This window comes from Haliotis rufescens, unplaced genomic scaffold (assembly GCF_023055435.1).
Source record: "Haliotis rufescens isolate VD_foot unplaced genomic scaffold, xgHalRufe1.0.p SCAF_6, whole genome shotgun sequence".
In the NCBI taxonomy this organism is placed as follows: Eukaryota; Metazoa; Mollusca; class Gastropoda; order Lepetellida; family Haliotidae; genus Haliotis; species Haliotis rufescens.
The window spans coordinates 1,193,968-1,214,282 of NW_025964334.1; the positions used below are offsets into that span (position 1 = coordinate 1,193,968).

Sequence of the window (20,315 nt, forward strand, 5' to 3'; positions counted from 1 at the left end):
CCCATACTAACTGATCAGTGTGCTGCTAGAGGCTTGGTCTCCCATACTAACTGATCAGTGTGCAGCTAGAGGCTTGGTCTCCCATACTAACTGATCAGTGTGCAGCTAGAGGCTTGGTTTCCCATACTAACTGATCAGTGTGCTGCTAGAGGCTTGGTCTCCCATACTAACTGATCAGTGTGCTGCTAGAGGCTTGATCTCCCATACTAACTGATCAGTGTGCAGCTAGAGGCTTGGTCTCCCATACTAATAGATCAGTGTGCAGCTAGAGGCTTGGTCTCCCATACTAACTGATCAGTGTGCAGCTAGAGGCTTGGTCTCCCATACTAACTGATCAGTGTGCAGCTAGAGGCTTGATCTCCCATACTAACTGATCAGTGTGCAGCTAGAGGCTTGGTCTCCCATACTAACTGATCAGTGTGCAGCTAGAGGCTTGTTCTCCCATACTTACTGATCAGTGTGCAGCTAGAGGCTTGGTCTCCCATACTAACTGATCAGTGTGCAGCTAGAGGCTTGGTCTCCCATACTAACTGATCAGTGTGCAGCTAGAGGCTTGGTCTCCCATACTAACTGATCAGTGTGCAGCTAGAGGCTTGGTCTCCCATACTAACTGATCAGTGTGCAGCTAGAGGCTTGATCTCCCATACTAACTGATCAGTGTGCAGCTAGAGACTTGATCTCCCATTCTAACTGATCAGTGTGCAGCTAGAGGCTTGGTCTCCCATACTAACTGATCAGTGTGCAGCTAGAGACTTGATCTCCCATACTAACTGATCAGTGTGCAGCTAGAGGCTTGGTCTCCCATACTAATAGATCAGTGTGCAGCTAGAGGCTTGGTCTCCCATACTAACTGATCAGTGTGCAGCTAGAGGCTTGGTCTCCCATACTAACTGATCAGTGTGCAGCTAGAGGCTTGATCTCCCATACTAACTGATCAGTGTGCAGCTAGAGGCTTGGTCTCCCATACTAACTGATCAGTGTGCAGCTAGAGGCTTGTTCTCCCATACTTACTGATCAGTGTGCAGCTAGAGGCTTGGTCTCCCATACTAACTGATCAGTGTGCAGCTAGAGGCTTGGTCTCCCATACTAACTGATCAGTGTGCAGCTAGAGGCTTGGTCTCCCATACTAACTGATCAGTGTGCAGCTAGAGGCTTGGTCTCCCATACTAACTGATCAGTGTGCAGCTAGAGGCTTGATCTCCCATACTAACTGATCAGTGTGCAGCTAGAGACTTGATCTCCCATTCTAACTGATCAGTGTGCAGCTAGAGGCTTGGTCTCCCATACTAACTGATCAGTGTGCAGCTAGAGACTTGATCTCCCATACTAACTGATCAGTGTGCTGCTAGAGGCTTGGTCTCCCATACTAACTGATCAGTGTGCAGCTAGAGGCTTGGTCTCCCATACTAACTGATCAGTGTGCTGCTAGAGGCTTGGTCTCCCATACTAACTGATCAGTGTGCTGCTAGAGGCTTGGTCTCCCATACTAACTGATCAGTGTGCAGCTAGAGGCTTGGTCTCCCATACTAACTGATCAGTGTGCAGCTAGAGGCTTGGTCTCCCATACTAACTGATCAGTGTGCAGCTAGAGGCTTGGCCTCCCATACTAACTGATCAGTGTGCTGCTAGAGACTTGGTCTCCCATACTAACTGATCAGTGTGCTGCTAGAGGCTTGGTCTCCCATACTTACTGATCAGTGTGCTGCTAGAGGCTTGGTCTCCCATACTAACTGATCAGTGTGCAGCTAGAGGCTTGGTTTCCCATACTAACTGATCAGTGTGCTGCTAGAGGCTTGGTCTCCCATACTAACTGATCAGTGTGCTGCTAGAGGCTTGATCTCCCATACTAACTGATCAGTGTGCAGCTAGAGGCTTGGTCTCCCATACTAATAGATCAGTGTGCAGCTAGAGGCTTGGTCTCCCATACTAACTGATCAGTGTGCAGCTAGAGGCTTGGTCTCCCATACTAACTGATCAGTGTGCAGCTAGAGGCTTGATCTCCCATACTAACTGATCAGTGTGCAGCTAGAGGCTTGGTCTCCCATACTAACTGATCAGTGTGCAGCTAGAGGCTTGTTCTCCCATACTTACTGATCAGTGTGCAGCTAGAGGCTTGGTCTCCCATACTAACTGATCAGTGTGCAGCTAGAGGCTTGGTCTCCCATACTAACTGATCAGTGTGCAGCTAGAGGCTTGGTCTCCCATACTAACTGATCAGTGTGCAGCTAGAGGCTTGGTCTCCCATACTAACTGATCAGTGTGCAGCTAGAGGCTTGATCTCCCATACTAACTGATCAGTGTGCAGCTAGAGACTTGATCTCCCATTCTAACTGATCAGTGTGCAGCTAGAGGCTTGGTCTCCCATACTAACTGATCAGTGTGCAGCTAGAGACTTGATCTCCCATACTAACTGATCAGTGTGCTGCTAGAGGCTTGGTCTCCCATACTAACTGATCAGTGTGCAGCTAGAGGCTTGGTCTCCCATACTAACTGATCAGTGTGCTGCTAGAGGCTTGGTCTCCCATACTAACTGATCAGTGTGCTGCTAGAGGCTTGGTCTCCCATACTAACTGATCAGTGTGCAGCTAGAGGCTTGGTCTCCCATACTAACTGATCAGTGTGCAGCTAGAGGCTTGGTCTCCCATACTAACTGATCAGTGTGCAGCTAGAGGCTTGGCCTCCCATACTAACTGATCAGTGTGCTGCTAGAGACTTGGTCTCCCATACTAACTGATCAGTGTGCTGCTAGAGGCTTGGTCTCCCATACTAACTGATCAGTGTGCTGCTAGAGGCTTGGTCTCCCATACTAACTGATCAGTGTGCAGCTAGAGGCTTGATCTCCCATACTTACTGATCAGTGTGCTGCTAGAGGCTTGGTCTCCCATACTAACTGATCAGTGTGCAGCAAGAGGCTTGTTCTCCCATACTAACTGATCAGTGTGCAGCTAGAGGCTTGATCTCCCATACTAACTGATCAGTGTGCAGCTAGAGGCTTGGTCTCACATACTAACTGATCAGTGTGCAGCTAGAGGCTTGATCTCCCATACTAACTGATCAGTGTGCAGCTAGAGGCTTGGTCTCCCATACTAACGGATCAGTGTGCTGCTAGAGGCTTGGTCTCCCATACTAACTGATCAGTGTGCTGCTAGAGGCTTGGTCTCCCATACTAACTGATCAGTGTGGTCAGAGATGTTTAAGGGCAACCAGTTGATATTTGAACTGAGTAATCGATCTCTGAAAAAGGTGGACAAAATTTGAGTTGTCAAGATGTGTGTAATATCAAGATGTGTGTGTGTGTGTCGTCAAGGTGTGTGTGTGGTGGCAAGATGTGTGTGGTGTCGAGATATGCGTGTGTGTCTGTGTGGTGTCAAGATGTGTCATCAAGGTGTTTGTATGTGTCTTGTCAAGATGTGTGTGGTGTCAAGATGTGTCATCAAGGTGTGTGTATGTGTCTTGTCAAGATGTGTGTGGTGACAAGATGTGTCATCAAGGTGTTTGTGTGTGTCTTGTCAAGATGTGTGTAGTATCAAGATGTGTGTCTTGTCAAGATGTGTAGTATCAAGATATGTGTAGTATCAAATTGTGTGTAGTTTTAAATTGTGTGTAGTATCAAGTTGTGTGTAGTATCAAATTGTAAGTAGTATCAAGTTGTGTGTAGTATCAAGATATGTGTAGTATCAAATTATGTGTAGTATCAAGATGTGTGTAGTATCAAGATGTGTGTAGTATCAAGATGTGTGTAGTATCAAGTTGTGTGTAGTATCAAGATATGTGTAGTATCAATTCATGTGTAGTATCAAGATGTGCATAGTATCAAGTTGTGTGCAGTATCAAGATGTGTGTAGTATCAAGATGTGTGTAGTATCAAGTTGTGTGCAGTATCAAGATGTGTGTAGTTTCAAGATGTGTGTAGTATCAAGTTGTGTGTAGTATCAAGTTGTGTGTAGTATCAAGTTGTGTGTAGTATCAAGATATGTGTTGTATCAAGTTGTGTGTAGTATCAAGTTGTGTGTAGTATCAAGATGTGTGTAGTATCAAGATATGTGTAGTATCGAGTTGTGTGTAGTATCAAGATGTGTGTAGTATCAAGATGTGTGTAGTATCAAGATATGTGTAGTATCGAGTTGTGTGTAGTATCAAGATGTGTGTAGTATCAAGTTGTGTGTAGTATGAAGTTGTGTGTAGTATCAAGTTGTGTGTAGTATCAAGATATGTGTAGTATCAAGTTGTGTGTAGTATCAAGATGTGTGTAGTATCAAGATGTGTGTAGTATCAAGATATGTGTAGTATCAAGATATGTGTAGTATCAAGATGTGTGTAGTATGAAGATATGTGTAGTATCAAGATGTGTGTAGTATCAAGATGTGTCTAGTATCAAATTGTAAGTAGTATCAAGTTGTGTGTAGTATCAAGTTGTGTGCAGTATCAAGATGTGTGTAGTATCAAGATGTGTGTAGTATCAAGTTGTGTGCAGTATCAAGATGTGTGTAGTATCAAGTTGTGTGTAGTATCAAGTTGTGTGTAGTATCAAGATATGTGTAGTATCAAGTTGTGTGTAGTATCAAGTTGTGTGTAGTATCAAGATGTGTGTAGTATCAAGATATGTGTAGTATCGAGTTGTGTGTAGTATCAAGATGTGTGTAGTATCAAGATGTGTGTAGTATCAAGATATGTGTAGTATCGAGTTGTGTGTAGTATCAAGATGTGTGTAGTATCAAGATGTGTGTAGTATCAAGATGTGTGTAGTATCAAGATATGTGTAGTATCAAGATATGTGTAGTATCAAGATATGTGTAGTATCGAGTTGTGTGTAGTATAAAGATGTGTGTAGTATCAAGATGTGTGTAGTATCAAGATGTGTGTAGTATCAAGATGTGTGTAGTATCAAATTGTAAGTAGTATCAAGATATGTGTAGTATCAAGTTGTGTGTTGTATCAAGATGTGTGGTATCAAGATATGTGTAGTATCAAATTGTAAGTAGTATCAAGTTGTGTGTAGTATCGAGATGTGTGTAGTATCGAGTTGTGTGTAGTATCAAGATGTGTGTAGTATCAAATTGTAAGTAGTATCAAGTTGTGTGTAGTATCAAGATGTGTGTAGTATCAAGATGTGTGTAGTATCAAGATATGTGTAGTATCAAATTGTAAGTAGTAACAAGATATGTGTAGTATCAAGATATGTGTAGTATCAAGATATGTGTAGTATCAAGTTGTGTGTAGTATCAAGATATGTGTAGTATCAAGATATGTGTAGTATCGAGTTGTGTGTAGTATCAAGATGTGTGTAGTATCAAGTTGTGTGTAGTATCAAGTTGTGTGTAGTATCAAGTTGTGTGTAGTATCAAGATATGTGTAGTATCAAGTTGTGTGTAGTATCAAGATGTGTGTAGTATCAAGATGTGTGTAGTATCAAGATATGTGTAGTATCAAGATATGTGTAGTATCAAGATATGTGTAGTATCGAGTTGTGTGTAGTATAAAGATGTGTGTAGTATCAAGATGTGTGTAGTATCAAATTGTAAGTAGTATCAAGATATGTGTAGTATCAAGTTGTTTGTTGTATCAAGATGTGTGGTATCAAGATATGTGTAGTATCAAATTGTAAGTAGTATCAAGTTGTGTGTAGTATCGAGATGTGTGTAGTATCGAGTTGTGTGTAGTATCAAGATGTGTGTAGTATCAAATTGTAAGTAGTATCAAGTTGTGTGTAGTATCAAGATGTGTGTAGTATCAAGATATGTGTAGTATCAAGATATGTGTAGTATCAAATTGTAAGTAGTATCAAGATATGTGTAGTATCAAGATGTGTGTAGTATCAAGTTGTGTGTAGTATCAAGATGTGTGTAGTATCAAGATATATGTAGTATCAAGATATGTGTAGTATCAAGATGTGTGTAGTATCAAGTTGTGTGTAGTTTCAAGATGTGTGTAGTATCAAGATGTGTGTAGTATCAAGATGTGTGTAGTATCAAGATATATGTAGTATCAAGATATGTGTAGTATCAAGTTGTGTGTAGTATCAAGATATGTGTGGTATCAAGATATGTGTAGTATCAAGTTGTGTGTAGTATCAAGATATGTGTAGTATCAAGATATGTGTAGTATCGAGTTGTGTGTAGTATCAAGATATGTGTAGTATCAAGTTGTGTGTAGTATCAAGATATGTGTAGTATCAAGATATGTGTAGTATCAAATTGTAAGTAGTATCGAGTTGTGTGTAGTAACAAGATATGTGTAGTATCAAATTGTAAGTAGTATCGAGTTGTGTGTAGTATCAAGATGTGTGTAGTAACAAGATATGTGTAGTAACAAGATGTGTGTAGTATCAAATTGTAAGTAGTATCGAGTTGTGTGTAGTATCGAGTTGTGTGTAGTATCAAGATATGTGTAGTATCAAATTGTAAGTAGTATCAAGTTGTGTGTAGTATCAAGTTGTGTGTAGTATCAAGATATGTGTAGTATCAAGTTGTGTGTAGTATCAAGATATGTGTAGTAACAAGATATGTGTAGTATCAAATTGTAAGTAGTATCAAGTTGTGTGTAGTATCAAGTTGTGTGTAGTATCAAGATATGTGTAGTAACAAGATATGTTTAGTATCAAATTGTAAGTAGTATCGAGTTGTGTGTAGTAACAAGATATGTGTAGTATCAAGTTGTGTGTAGTATCAAGATATGTGTAGTAACAAGATATGGGTAGTAACAAGATATGTGTAGTATCAAATTGTAAGTAGTATCGAGTTGTGTGTAGTAGCAAGATATGTGTAGTATCAAATTGTAAGTAGTATCGAGTTGTGTGTAGTATCAAGATGTGTGTAGTAACAAGATATGTGTAGTAACAAGATGTGTGTAGTATCAAATTGTAAGTAGTATCAAGATATGTGTAGTATCGAGTTGTGTGTAGTTTCAAGATGTGTGTAGTATCAAATTGTAAGTAGTATCAAGATGTGTGTAGTATCTGGTTGTGTGTAGTATCAAGATATGTGTAGTATCAAATTGTAAGTAGTATCAAGATATGTGTAGTATCGAGTTGTGTGTAGTATCAAGATGTGTGTAGTATCAAGATGTGTGTTGTATCAAGTTGTGTGTAGTATCAAGTTGTGTGTAGTATCAAGATATGTGTAGTATCAAGTTGTGTGTAGTATCAAGTTGTGTGTAGTATCAAGATATGTGTAGTATCAAGTTGTGTGTAGTATCAAGATATGTGTAGTATCAAATTGTAAGTAGTATCAAGATATGTGTAGTATCAAGATGTGTGTAGTATCAAATTGTGTGTAGTTTCAAGATATGTGTAGTATCAAGATGTGTGTAGTATCAAGATGTGTGTAGTATCAAATTGTGTGTAGTATCAAGTTGTGTGTAGTATCAAGTTGTGTGTAGTATCAAGATATGTGTAGTATCAAGTTGTGTGTAGTATCAAGATATGTGTAGTATCAAATTGTAAGTAGTATCAAGATATGTGTAGTATCAAGATGTGTGTAGTATCAAATTGTGTGTATTTTGAAGATATGTGTAGTATCAAGATGTGTGTAGTATCAAGATGTGTGTAGTATCAAATTGTGTGTAGTATCAAGATATGTGTAGTATCAAGATGTGTGTAGTATCAAGATATGTGTAGTATCAAGATGTGTGTAGTATCAAGATATGTGTAGTATCAAGATATGTGTAGTATCAAGATGTGTGTAGTATCAAGTTGTGTGTAGTATCAAGTTGTGTGTAGTATCAAGTTGTGTGTAGTATCAAGATATGTGTAGTATCAAGTTGTGTGTAGTATCAAGTTGTGTGTAGTATCAAGATATGTGTAGTATCAAGTTGTGTGTAGTATCAAGTTGTGTGTAGTATCAAGTTGTGTGTAGTATCAAGATATGTGTAGTATCAAGTTGTGTGTAGTATCAAGATATGTGTACTATCAAATTGTAAGTAGTATCAAGTTGTGTGTAGTATCAAGATGTGTGTAGTATCAAATTGTGTGTAGTATCAAGATGTGTGTAGTATCAAATTGTGTGTAGTATCAAGATGTGTGTAGTATCAAGATATGTGTAGTATCAAGATATGTGTAGTATCAAGATATGTGTAGTATCAAGATGTGTGTAGTATCAAATTGTGTGTAGTATCAAGATATGTGTAGTATCAAATTGTGTGTAGTATCAAGATATGTGTAGTATCAAGATGTGTGTAGTATCAAATTGTGTGTAGTATCAAGATGTGTGTAGTATCAAATTGTGTGTAGTATCAAGATGTGTGTAGTATCAAGTTGTGTGTAGTATCAAGATATGTGTAGTATCAAGATGTGTGTAGTATCAAGATGTGTGTAGTATCAAGATGTGTGTAGTATCAAGTTGTGTGTAGTATCAAGATGTGTGTAGTATCAAGATGTGTGTAGTATCAAGTTGTGTGTAGTATCAAGATGTGTGTACTACAAGTTGTGTGTAGTATCAAGATATGTGTAGTATCAAGATGTGTGTAGTATCAAGAATTTTGTATTATCAAGATGTGTGGTATCAAGGCGTGTGTAGTATTAGGGTGTGTGTGTAGTATCAAAATGTGTGTGTTGTCAAGATGTGTGGTATCAAGGCGTGTGTAGTATCAAGATGTGTGTAAAATCAAGATGTGTGTGTTGCCAAGTTGTGTGTAGTATCAAATTGTAAGTAGTATCAAGTTGTGTGTAGTATCAAGATGTGTGTAGTATCAAGATGTGTGTAGTATCAAGATATGTGTAGTATCAAGATGTGTGTAGTATCAAGAATTTTGTATTATCAAGATGTGTGGTATCAAGGCGTGTGTAGTATTAGGGTGTGTGTGTAGTATCAAAATGTGCGTGTTGTCAAGATGTGTGGTATCAAGGCGTGTGTAGTATCAAGATGTGTGTAAAATCAAGATGTGTGTGTTGCCAAGATGTGTGTAGTATGGAGATGTATGGTATCGATATGTGTGTGATATCAAGGCATGTCTTTGTGTGTCAGGTGAACCCACTGAAGGATGGCTCCCAGACGTTCACGGTGTTTGATCTGTGTCTGGACAACATCCAACATCCGACCGGCACCGTCCACATCTCCGGCGTCGGCAGCATCCAGGTCGTAGTGCTTGACAAGGTAGGACCAACCGACTGGCATCAGCTTGTCATCAGTTAGGTTACAGTAGAATGGCAGGGCACTGAATTAGGAAATATGCATACTGTGTTTCAGCTGTGGTAAACTGAATTTGAATTAATTTCTGGTAGAGCACTTTGGAAGACCATGTTTACCTTTACCCGTGGGGATTCCAGGAGAGAACTGGTTCCCAGCGGGCTATGCTGGTTGTACCATGGGGATTCCAGGATAGAACTGGTTCCCAGTGGGCTATACTAGTTCTACCATGGGGATTCCAGGAGAGAACTGGTTCCCAGCAGGCTATGCTGGTTGTACCATGGGGATTCCAGGATAGAACTGGTTCCCAGTGGGCTATACTAGTTCTACCATGGGGATTCCAGGAGAGAACTGGTTCCCAGCGGGCTATACTGGTTGTACCATGAGGATACCAGGCTAGTACTGGTTCCCATCGGACTATACTGGTTGTACCTTGAGGATTCCAGGCTAGAACTGGTTCCCAGTGGGCCAAACCGGTTCTACTGTGAGGATTCCAGGCAAGAACTGGTTCCCAGTGGTCTATACTGGTTCTACTTTGGGGATTCCAGGTTAGAACTGGTTCCCAGCGGGCTATACTGGTTGTACCATGATGATTCCAGGCTAGAACTGGTTTCCAGTGGGCTATACTGGTTCTACTGTGGGGATTCCAGGCTAGAACTGGTTTCCATTGGGCTATACTGGTTCTACTGTGGGGATTCCAGGCTAGAACTGGTTTCCAGTGGGCTATACTGGTTCTACTTTGGGGATTCCAGGCTAGAACTGGTTTCCAGTGGGCTATACTGGTTCTACTGTGAGGATTCCAGGCTAGAACTGGTTTCCAGTGGGCTATACTGGTTCTACTGTTGGGATTCCAGGCTAGAACTGGTTTCCAGTGGGCTATACTGGTTCTACTGTGGGGATTCCAGGCTAGAACTGGTTCCCAGTGGGCTATACTGGTTCTACATTGGGGATTCCAGGAGAGAAGAGGCATTTGAGAGGATTGGGTGGTCGGCTTGCGGACGTCACTGCTGAGTGCAGTGTTAAACTAAACACACGCACACACGCACACACACACGCACACACGCACACACGCACACACACGCAAGATCCATATTGACAAAATGACTTGCTTTCAACACACTGCTTATCTCGAGCATCAAGTATATTAAGTAAGGTAGCACTGTAAATGCAGCTCACTGTCTTCACCTCTGCTTCATGTTCCAGGTCGAGGTACGGAAGGAGCTGAAGGCCAGGGTACAGGTCCTGGACGTCCACGGCAACGCTCTTCTCTCAAGCTTCTTCTCCCTCATGGGCCTCAAGCTGGAGCCTGCGTCGGACATCATCACTGTCAGGTAAGTGGTTGACATGGCAACGCTCTTCTCTCAAGCTTCTTCTCCCTCATGGGCCTCAAGCTGGAGCCTGCGTCGGACATCATCACTGTCAGGTAAGTGGTTGACATGGCAACGCTCCTCTCTCTGACACTGATGTACCACCAGAAATCATCAAACCCAAGAATTAAGTATTTGTCCAGGCTTTCAGACGATGGTGTGTCAGCTCCAGATTCAAACATCTTACAACAGCTCACATTAACTCTCTCACATTAACTCTCTCACAAACTCGTTCATCTGTTGTTAGGGCGTCTGCAGACAAGGATGACAAGCTCTCAGCAGTGTACACGGTGTACGGAGCCGTGGTAGGGCACACCTCGCTCACCGCGTTCGTCAACCTCCCCTCCGGGGAGACCATCTACAGCACCCCCAAACCAGTCGAGGTAAGTGTCCAGTGATTACAAAATAACCTACAAGGAATTATGGAATGTGCTGAGTGAATTCATGTTGTGACTTGCAGTATTTTCATACATCATGAGATTCGAACCTCAGACTTTGTGATCCAAGGTCAGATGCCTTGTCCACATGACCAAAGAAGTAAATCCCCGTCAACTACCGGTAGCTTCTTCACACATCCAAACTGCAGCTTGAACCGATTGTTATTTGGTTGCATGTTTTTTGTGGTGTTTTATTCGTTCGACATTGTAATACAGGTGCCCCATTTTGTCGTAGAATAAGTTGTAAAAAATTAAGTATAGGAAGAGAAGAGATGGAATGGTCAGTGAAAAGTTGCTGTGTGAAGATGCACTGGCGATAAGATGAAGATGAGTGCTCTGTAAGAACGCTGGTGATGATGATTGCTGTTGCTGTTGCTGTTGCAGGTGTTCCCTCCCCTTCGTCTTGAACCCAAGAATATCACCATCATCGTCGGTGCCAAGTTCCAGGTAAGTGCTACCAAAAATAGTTCCCAGTTCATCTTTCTGTGGAGATTCCAGGATAGACTTGCTTCCAGTCATTTAGGCTTGTCATAAGAGGCACTTTATGGATTGGTGGTCAAGCCCTGTGACCCGATGGATTGTGGTTCATGCTTTCAATCACTGGTTTGTCTGGTCCAGACTTGATGAGACTTTCCATGAGGTGTCTGTAACACTGCAAGACTTTCCATGAGGTATCTGTTTGTAACACTGCACCTTCCCCTCCCCCCCCCAGGTCCGAGCTACGGGCGGGCCGCAGCCCCAGAGCACCATCGAGTTCTCCGTCATGGACAGCAGCATCTCCACCGTGGCGTCCAGCGGGCTGCTGGAGGGGCTCGAACTCGGCACCACACGTGTTGTGGGGAAAGCTGTCGGTACCGACCCAATCACAGGGGAAACTGTCGTCTACTCACAAGTAAGTGATCATTAAAGAATATACACCCCCAATAGTCCAAGGGTATCTTAATAAGAATGATTATGTATATACATTATACAACTGACCCGTGAAGATCTGAGGTAGAATAGGTCTTCAGCAACCCATGCTTGCTGTAAAAGGTGACTATGCTTGTTGTAACAGGCGACTAATGGGATCGGGTGTTCAGGATCACTGACTTGGTTGATGCATGTCATTGTTTCCCAATTGGGTGGATCGATGGTCATGAAGTCAATCACTGGATTGTCTGGTCCAGACTCGATTATTTGCAGACCACCGTCATATAGCTGGAATATTGCTGAGTGCAGCGTTACACAACATACAAACAAATTATACAACTTCAGAATCACTGTTAAAAGTTGATAGATGGAGAGATTATCATTTGTGTGAGTGTTCCTAGACGAAGCAGGTTGTCCAACACTGCCATGCCTTTAAGAGTCGCTCATTTCTTGGTCCCAATGTTCATCATGTTTCTCGTCTCCAGGACGATGCTGTCGTCAATGTGGTGATGCTGGCCGGCGTGAGGATCTACTCCCCACTTACGCGGGTGCAGACGGGCATTCAGGTGAGCTATCAACTTGGATACAAATGGCATTAGCATATTTTCATGATATTATCAAGGCATCCTCCTATATCGCTGCTAAATTTGAAAACATTCTTAAGTTCATTGTGAATGTCAAGCAGTCTGTGTTCTGGAAACTGAACCATTCAAACCGCGACCACCCAGTGGGGAGAGTGCTGGCTTGTCAGGAGTAAAACCCGGGTTTGATTCTCCACATGAGTATGTGTAGATGATTGTTTGTGACCCTCGGGGTAATATTGCTGACATTGCAAAAACCTAGCTCACTCACCATGGGGCTTCATGGAGTTATATCCTGCTTGTGGTATGTGTAGTGTGGCTCAGTGTGGGAACCACGGTCTTTGTTCCCCAAAATCTGCTGTATTGTTGCTGTGAGCCTCATGAAACTGAACTCACTCACCCCAAGTCTTAACTTGCTCACACACGCACACACACTAACACTAACACACACGCACACACACTAACACGCACTAACACTAACACACACGCACACACACTAACACACACGCACACACACTAACACTAACACACACGCACACACACTAACACACACGCACTAACACTAACACACACGCACACACACTAACACTAACACACACACTAAATATTGTATGTTGATTAGAGCGCCTCCGTGGCCAAGTGGAAGCAGCATCTGCTCATATATCCCAGCCATGTCATGTGAAAGGACGTTAAATCCATCTATAACATCGTATCTCAGTGGGCTAGCACTATAAAACTCTCACACACACCAAACACCCACACACCACACACACTCATGTACTTCGAGATGCCTAAATAATTTCCGGTCTGAGTCTCACCCGCTCTCTCTACTTGACTCAGCTGCCTGTGTCTGTGATGTGTGTACGTCTGTGATGTGTGTACGTCTGTGATGTGTGTGAGCAGGGTAGCAGGTCTGAGTCTCACCCGCTCTCTCTGCTTGATTCAGCTGCCTGTGTCTGTGATGTGTGTACGTCTGTGATGTGTGTACGTCTGTGATGTGTGTACGTCTGTGATGTGTGTACGTCTGTGATGTGTGTACGTCTGTGATGTGTGTACGTCTGTGATGTGTGTGAGCAGGGTAGCAGGTCTGAGTCTCACCCGCTCTCTCTGCTTGATTCAGCTGCCTGTGTCTGTGATGTGTGTACGTCTGATGTGTGTACGTCTGTGATGTGTGTACGTCTGTGATGTGTGTGAGCAGGGTAGCAGGTCTGAGTCTCACCCGCTCTCTCTGCTTGATTCAGCTGCCTGTGTCTGTGATGTGTGTACGTCTGTGATGTGTGTACGTCTGTGATGTGTGTACGTCTGATGTGTGTACGTCTGTGATGTGTGTACGTCTGTGATGTGTGTACGTCTGTGATGTGTGTGAGCAGGGTAGCAGGTCTGAGTCTCACCCGCTCTCTCTGCTTGATTCAGCTGCCTGTGTCTGTGATGTGTGTACGTCTGTGATGTGTGTACGTCTGTGATGTGTGTGAGCAGGGTAGCAGGTCTGAGTCTCACCCGCTCTCTCTGCTTGATTCAGCTGCCTGTGTCTGTGATGTGTGTACGTCTGTGATGTGTGTACGTCTGTGATGTGTGTACGTCTGTGATGTGTGTGAGCAGGGTAGCAGGTCTGAGTCTCACCCGCTCTCTCTGCTTGATTCAGCTGCCTGTGTCTGTGATGTGTGTACGTCTGTGATGTGTGTACGTCTGTGATGTGTGTACGTCTGTGATGTGTGTGAGCAGGGTAGCAGGCCTGAGTCTCACCCGCTCTCTCTGCTTGATTCAGCTGCCTGTGTCTGTGATGTGTGTACGTCTGTGATGTGTGTACGTGTGTACGTCTGTGATGTGTGTACGTCTGTGATGTGTGTGAGCAGGGTAGCAGGTCTGAGTCTCACCCGCTCTCTCTGCTTGATTCAGCTGCCTGTGTCTGTGATGTGTGTACGTCTGTGATGTGTGTACGTCTGTGATGTGTGTGAGCAGGGTAGCAGGTCTGAGTCTCACCCGCTCTCTCTGCTTGATTCAGCTGCCTGTGTCTGTGATGTGTGTACGTCTGTGATGTGTGTACGTCTGTGATGTGTGTACGTCTGTGATGTGTGTACGTCTGTGATGTGTGTGAGCAGGGTAGCAGGTCTGAGTCTCACCCGCTCTCTCTGCTTGATTCAGCTGCCTGTGTCTGTGATGTGTGTACGTCTGTGATGTGTGTACGTCTGTGATGTGTGTACGTCTGTGATGTGTGTGAGCAGGGTAGCAGGTCTGAGTCTCACCCGCTCTCTCTGCTTGATTCAGCTGCCTGTGTCTGTGATGTGTGTACGTCTGTGATGTGTGTACGTCTGTGATGTGTGTACGTCTGTGATGTGTGTGAGCAGGGTAGCAGGTCTGAGTCTCACCCGCTCTCTCTGCTTGATTCAGCTGCCTGTGTCTGTGATGTGTGTACGTCTGTGATGTGTGTACGTCTGTGATGTGTGTGAGCAGGGTAGCAGGTCTGAGTCTCACCCGCTCTCTCTGCTTGATTCAGCTGCCTGTGTCTGTGATGTGTGTACGTCTGTGATGTGTGTACGTCTGTGATGTGTGTGAGCAGGGTAGCAGGTCTGAGTCTCACCCGCTCTCTCTGCTTGATTCAGCTGCCTGTGTCTGTGATGTGTGTACGTCTATGATGTGTGTACGTCTGTGATGTGTGTGAGCAGGGTAGCAGGTCTGAGTCTCACCCGCTCTCTCTGCTTGATTCAGCTGCCTGTGTCTGTGATGTGTGTACGTCTGTGATGTGTGTACGTCTGTGATGTGTGTGAGCAGGGTAGCAGGTCTGAGTCTCACCCGCTCTCTCTGCTTGATTCAGCTGCCTGTGTCTGTGATGTGTGTACGTCTGTGATGTGTGTACGTCTGTGATGTGTGTGAGCAGGGTAGCAGGTCTGAGTCTCACCCGCTCTCTCTGCTTGATTCAGCTGCCTGTGTCTGTGATGTGTGTACGTCTGTGATGTGTGTACGTCTGTGATGTGTGTGAGCAGGGTAGCAGGTCTGAGTCTCACCCGCTCTCTCTGCTTGATTCAGCTGCCTGTGTCTGTGATGTGTGTACGTCTGTGATGTGTGTACGTCTGTGATGTGTGTACGTCTGTGATGTGTGTACGTCTGTGATGTGTGTACGTCTGTGATGTGTGTGAGCAGGGTAGCAGGTCTGAGTCTCACCCGCTCTCTCTGCTTGACTCAGCTGCCTGTGTCTGTGATGTGTGTACGTCTGTGATGTGTGTACGTCTGTGATGTGTGTGAGCAGGGTAGCAGGTCTGAGTCTCACCCGCTCTCTCTGCTTGATTCAGCTGCCTGTGTATGCAGTCGGACTAACGGAACATGAAACGCCCTTCACCTTCGGCAGCTCCCTGCCACCATTGTCCTTCCACTGGTCCGTCAACAGCCGTGAGCTCGTCTCCCTCAAGTCCGTGTACCACAAGGTGAGCCACATTTCTTCTCTACTTTCTTTATCCAGGCATATGAACCAAAGGAAATGAGCAAGCACTCTCCTTGAAAGAGGATTTAGGTATACCGGTAACCAACTGATACATTGGTGGAGAAGATGGGTTAAATAACAGGTGGGACGTCTTCTTGATGTCAGTGCACATTGTTACAGTCATGTCTATTTATAGCATGCAACAAAAGTCCTTAGGTCACATGGTGTAAATCTTTAGAATTATTCATTACAATAAAATTGAACAATTAGTGAAATGGTGTTATGTAATGTTTCAGAGCAACATTCTGTTTTCGGAGGAAAGTGACTTCGCTAAGCGACTGTTTGCCCTTGAAGCTGGTCATGTGACTGTCAGCCTGCGTGTGACACCTTCACAGCAGAGTTCGAACCAGGTCACAGGCAACATCGTGCTGCGAGACGAGATCCAGATACAGGTGAGATGTGGACAGGAAGCATTACAATAGAACAGTAGGCGCAGTTATAGTCAGAATGTGATAGTCATGGGTTTGAATCCCAGATTTGCCCTGATTGTGATTTTGCCTGTCCGCCCCTTACCCATGCTTTTAGGTTCACGAGAGTGGTCAACATCTACGACTTGTTTCACTTCAGCACATTTAGTGAACATGCTGTAACATCACTGTAATATTGTCACCTGCTGATTATCTGTTTGACTGTAAGATGTGTGTGGTTCTTTAACTCCTCATATTCGTTGTGACATCAGGTGTTTGAGAAGTTGTCCTTGGTGAACCCCAGCGTCTGTGACGGTCACATCCTCATCACCCCCAACACCGAGACCACCATCAAGACAAACAGGTAGGTGACTTCTGATTGGTCAGTACCATCAAGACAAACGGGTAGGTGACTTCTGATTGGTCAATACCATCAAGACAAACAGGTAGGTGACTTCTGATTGGTCAATACCATCAAGACCAACAGGTGTCTGACTGGCAAGGGAGGCATAAGCAGTGGGTTGGTTGCCATATTTCAGACAATGCTCAAATAGTAAAAAGATTGAATATATTTCAATACAAAATACATTCAAGATTTTTTTATTTTATATTATTCAGTCTGTGTTGCATGAATAAAAAAAGACTTTCAGTCAAATACCCGATAATTAAAGGAAAGATTTTCAAAACCATTTTGGAGAATAATTGAATTCATTTGTCTGTTAGAGTTAATGTCAGCTTGGAAAGTAACGTTACATTTTTTTATGATGACAAATTTCCCCGGCAGAGATCTGGCAGCGCGTCTGACCTACCACGTCCTGCAAAACAGTGGCAAGTCCATCGTCACCATGAAGCAGAACGGCGTGCTCGTCTCAGGGGCGCTGACAGGCACTGCTGCTCTCCACGTAATCGCTCAGGAGGACTTCGGCGTCAACCAGACCCTTGTCATTCTCGTCAAGGTAAAGCTGTCAATCTGATACACTGTGGTGAACTCTACGTCTTCATCTTCTCCAGACCCAGTCTTGTAAAGTGCCATTGTTCATTGTGCAGAGTAGCACCCCTTATTTGTGGCAGGATCTGTGGCTGCATCAGTATGAAAGTTAAATCGCCAGTTCCTATTGTATGAGGACCTCTTATGGTGAGGTCGTCTGTTCCTGTTTTGTGGAGGCGAGGTCGCCTGTTCCTCTTGTATGGAGGCTCAGGTAAGGCGAGGTCGCCTGCTCCTCTTGTATGGAGACTCCCATGAGGTTAGGTCACATGTTCCTCTTGTGTGGAGGTCCATGTCAGGTGAGGTCGGCTGTTCCTGTTGAACAGAGGCCCACGTGAGTTGAGGTCGCCTGTTCCTCTTGTATGGAGGCTCACGTAAGGCGAGGTCGCCTGTTCCTCTTGTATGGAGACTCACGTAAGGCGAGGTCGCCTGTTCCTCTTGTGTGGAGGCCCATGTTAGGTGAGGTCGGCTGTTCCTGTTTTTTGGAGGCGAGGTCGCCTGTTCCTCTTGTATGGAGGCTCAGGTAAGGCGAGGTCGCCTGCTCCTCTTGTATGGAGACTCCCGTGAGGTTAGGTCACATGTTCCTCTTGTGTGGAGGCCCATGTCAGGTGAGGTCGGCTGTTCCTGTTGAACAGAGGCCCACGTGAGTTGAGGTCGCCTGTTCCTCTTGTATGGAGGCTCACGTAAGGCGGGGTCGCCTGTTCCTCTTGTATGGAGACTCACGTAAGGCGAGGTCGCCTGTTCCTCTTGTGTGGAGGCCCATGTTAGGTGAGGTCGGCTGTTCCTGTTTTTTGGAGGCGAGGTCGCCTGTTCCTCTTGTATGGAGGCTCAGGTAAGGCGAGGTCGCCTGCTCCTCTTGTATGGAGACTCCCGTGAGGTTAGGTCACATGTTCCTCTTGTGTGGAGGTCCATGTCAGGTGAGGTCGCCTGTTCCTCTTGTATGGAGGCTCACGTAAGGCGAGGTCGCCTGTTCCTCTTGTATGGAGACTCACATAAGGCGAGGTCGCCTGTTCCTCTTGTATGGAGACTCACGTAAGGCGAGGTCGCCTGTTCCTCTTGTATGGAGACTCACATAAGGCGAGGTCGCCTGTTCCTCTTGTATTGAGCCTCACGTGAGGGTAGGTCACATGTTCCTCTTGTGTGGAGGCCCATGTTAGGTGAGGTCGGCTGTTTCCGTTGAACAGAGGCGAGGTTGCCTGTTCCCGTTGTATGATTATCACGTAAGGCGAGGTCGCCCGTTCCTGTTGTACGAGGATCACATCAGGATCAATCGCACATTCATGTTTGAATGAAATGGTTACTTGCTAAGTTTCACATGTTGTCTTACTGTTCACTCACTCACCTATGTTTCATCTATTCATCATGTGGTTTCTTCATCTTCAGGTGAAACCCGTCTCCTTTGTGATGATCAACGCAGACACTCCCTTCCTCACATCCTCCGGTCACCTGACCAGTATACCCGTCGGCACCACGCTCAAGTTCTCCATCAGTTACCATGACGACACCGGAATGCCGTTCTACGCCACCAGCGTTCAGCTTCAGATGAGATGCAGCAGGTGAGGGACTGTGATTCTCTGAATACATCTTTACTAAATCTGTCAAAGGTTTCTTTCAGTTTCTTATTGAAATTACAAGGATGAATTGATAGGATAAATCTTATTTGTCAGCCTTGCCCCAGTAGCATTTCCTCTGCAGAATAGCCCCCAAGGACCTGAACTTGGCATGGTGGTGGTTCATGGTTCATGTGCTTGTGATTAATTTAAATTATATCAAGTTAAGAACTTCTAAAGAAAAATTTCGAATTAACAAATGCACAATGATTAATCTAGTCAGATCTATTGTGGCAGATTGTACCATAGCAATGGGCCAGCATGTTGACATGACCTATCGTCTATGGTTGGTACATGACTATGGCACCACCAGCACATGTTGATCTTTTGATCGGAGAGAACTTGCAGGCTTGTATGGTACTACAGTGGTGGTATGTGTGCTGATGTGTGTCTGGTTGCTAGTCCTCTTTGGTGGGTGAGTGAGTGTACTACAGTCTGGTGGTATGTGTGCTGATGTGTGTCTGGTTGCTAGTCCTCATTGGTGGGTGAGTGAGTGTACTACAGTCTGGTGGTGTGTGTGCTGATGTGTGTCCGGTTGCTAGTCCTCATTGGTGGGTGAGTGAGTGTACTACAGTCTGGTGGTGTGTGTGCTGATGTGTGTCTGGTTGCTAGTCCTCATTGGTGGGTGAGTGAGTGTACTACAGTCTGGTGGTGTGTGTGCTGATGTGTGTCTGGTTGCTAGTCCTCATTGGTGGGTGAGTGAGTGTACTACAGTCTGGTGGTGTGTGTGCTGATGTGTGTCTGGTTGCTAGTCCTCATTGGTGGGTGAGTGAGTGTACTACAGTCTGGTGGTGTGTGTGCTGATGTGTGTCTGGTTGCTAGTCCTCATTGGTGGGTGAGTGAGTGTACTACAGTCTGGTGGTGTGTGTGCTGATGTGTGTCTGGTTGCTAGTCCTCATTGGTGGGTGAGTGAGTGTACTACAGTCTGGTGGTGTGTGTGCTGATGTGTGTCTGGTTGCTAGTCCTCATTGGTGGGTGAGTGAGTGTACTACAGTCTGGTGGTGTGTGTGCGGATGTGTGTCTGGTTGCTAGTCCTCATTGGTGAGTGAGTGGGTGTACTACAGTCTGGTGGTGTGTGTGCGGATGTGTGTCTGGTTGCTCGTCCTCATTGGTGGGTGAGTGAGTGTACTATAGTCTGGTGGTATGTGTGCGGATGTGTGTCTGGTTGCTAGTCCTCATTGGTGAGTGAGTGTACTACAGTCTGGTGGTATGTGTGCGGATGTGTGTCTGGTTGCTAGTCCTCATTGGTGGGTGAGTCAGTGTACTACAGTCTGGTGGTGTGTGTGCGGATGTGTGTCTGGTTGCTAGTCCTCATTGGTGGGTGAGTGAGTGGGTGAGTGAGTGTACTACAGTCTGGTGGTATGTGTGCTGATGTGTGTCTGGTTGCTAGTCCTCATTGGTGGGTGAGTGAGTGGGTGAGTG

The 20,315-nt window shown here is 44.7% G+C and overlaps 1 protein-coding gene across 2 annotated transcripts in view; it reads left to right on the forward strand.

Annotated features, from left to right (window-relative positions):
• The window catches only part of LOC124116845 (nuclear pore membrane glycoprotein 210-like), an 82,332-nt gene that overhangs the window by 44,695 nt on the left and 17,322 nt on the right, over positions 1 to 20,315 (forward strand). For both annotated transcript variants that reach the window (XM_048385670.1, XM_048385671.1), the window contains 11 exons: positions 8,961 to 9,089; positions 10,326 to 10,453; positions 10,737 to 10,872; positions 11,311 to 11,373; positions 11,639 to 11,818; positions 12,321 to 12,401; positions 15,704 to 15,835; positions 16,128 to 16,283; positions 16,571 to 16,662; positions 17,083 to 17,254; positions 18,667 to 18,839. In XM_048385670.1, the coding sequence (XP_048241627.1) occupies positions 8,961 to 9,089; positions 10,326 to 10,453; positions 10,737 to 10,872; positions 11,311 to 11,373; positions 11,639 to 11,818; positions 12,321 to 12,401; positions 15,704 to 15,835; positions 16,128 to 16,283; positions 16,571 to 16,662; positions 17,083 to 17,254; positions 18,667 to 18,839 (1,442 nt within the window). The remainder of the gene's footprint in view (positions 1 to 8,960; positions 9,090 to 10,325; positions 10,454 to 10,736; positions 10,873 to 11,310; positions 11,374 to 11,638; positions 11,819 to 12,320; positions 12,402 to 15,703; positions 15,836 to 16,127; positions 16,284 to 16,570; positions 16,663 to 17,082; positions 17,255 to 18,666; positions 18,840 to 20,315) is intronic.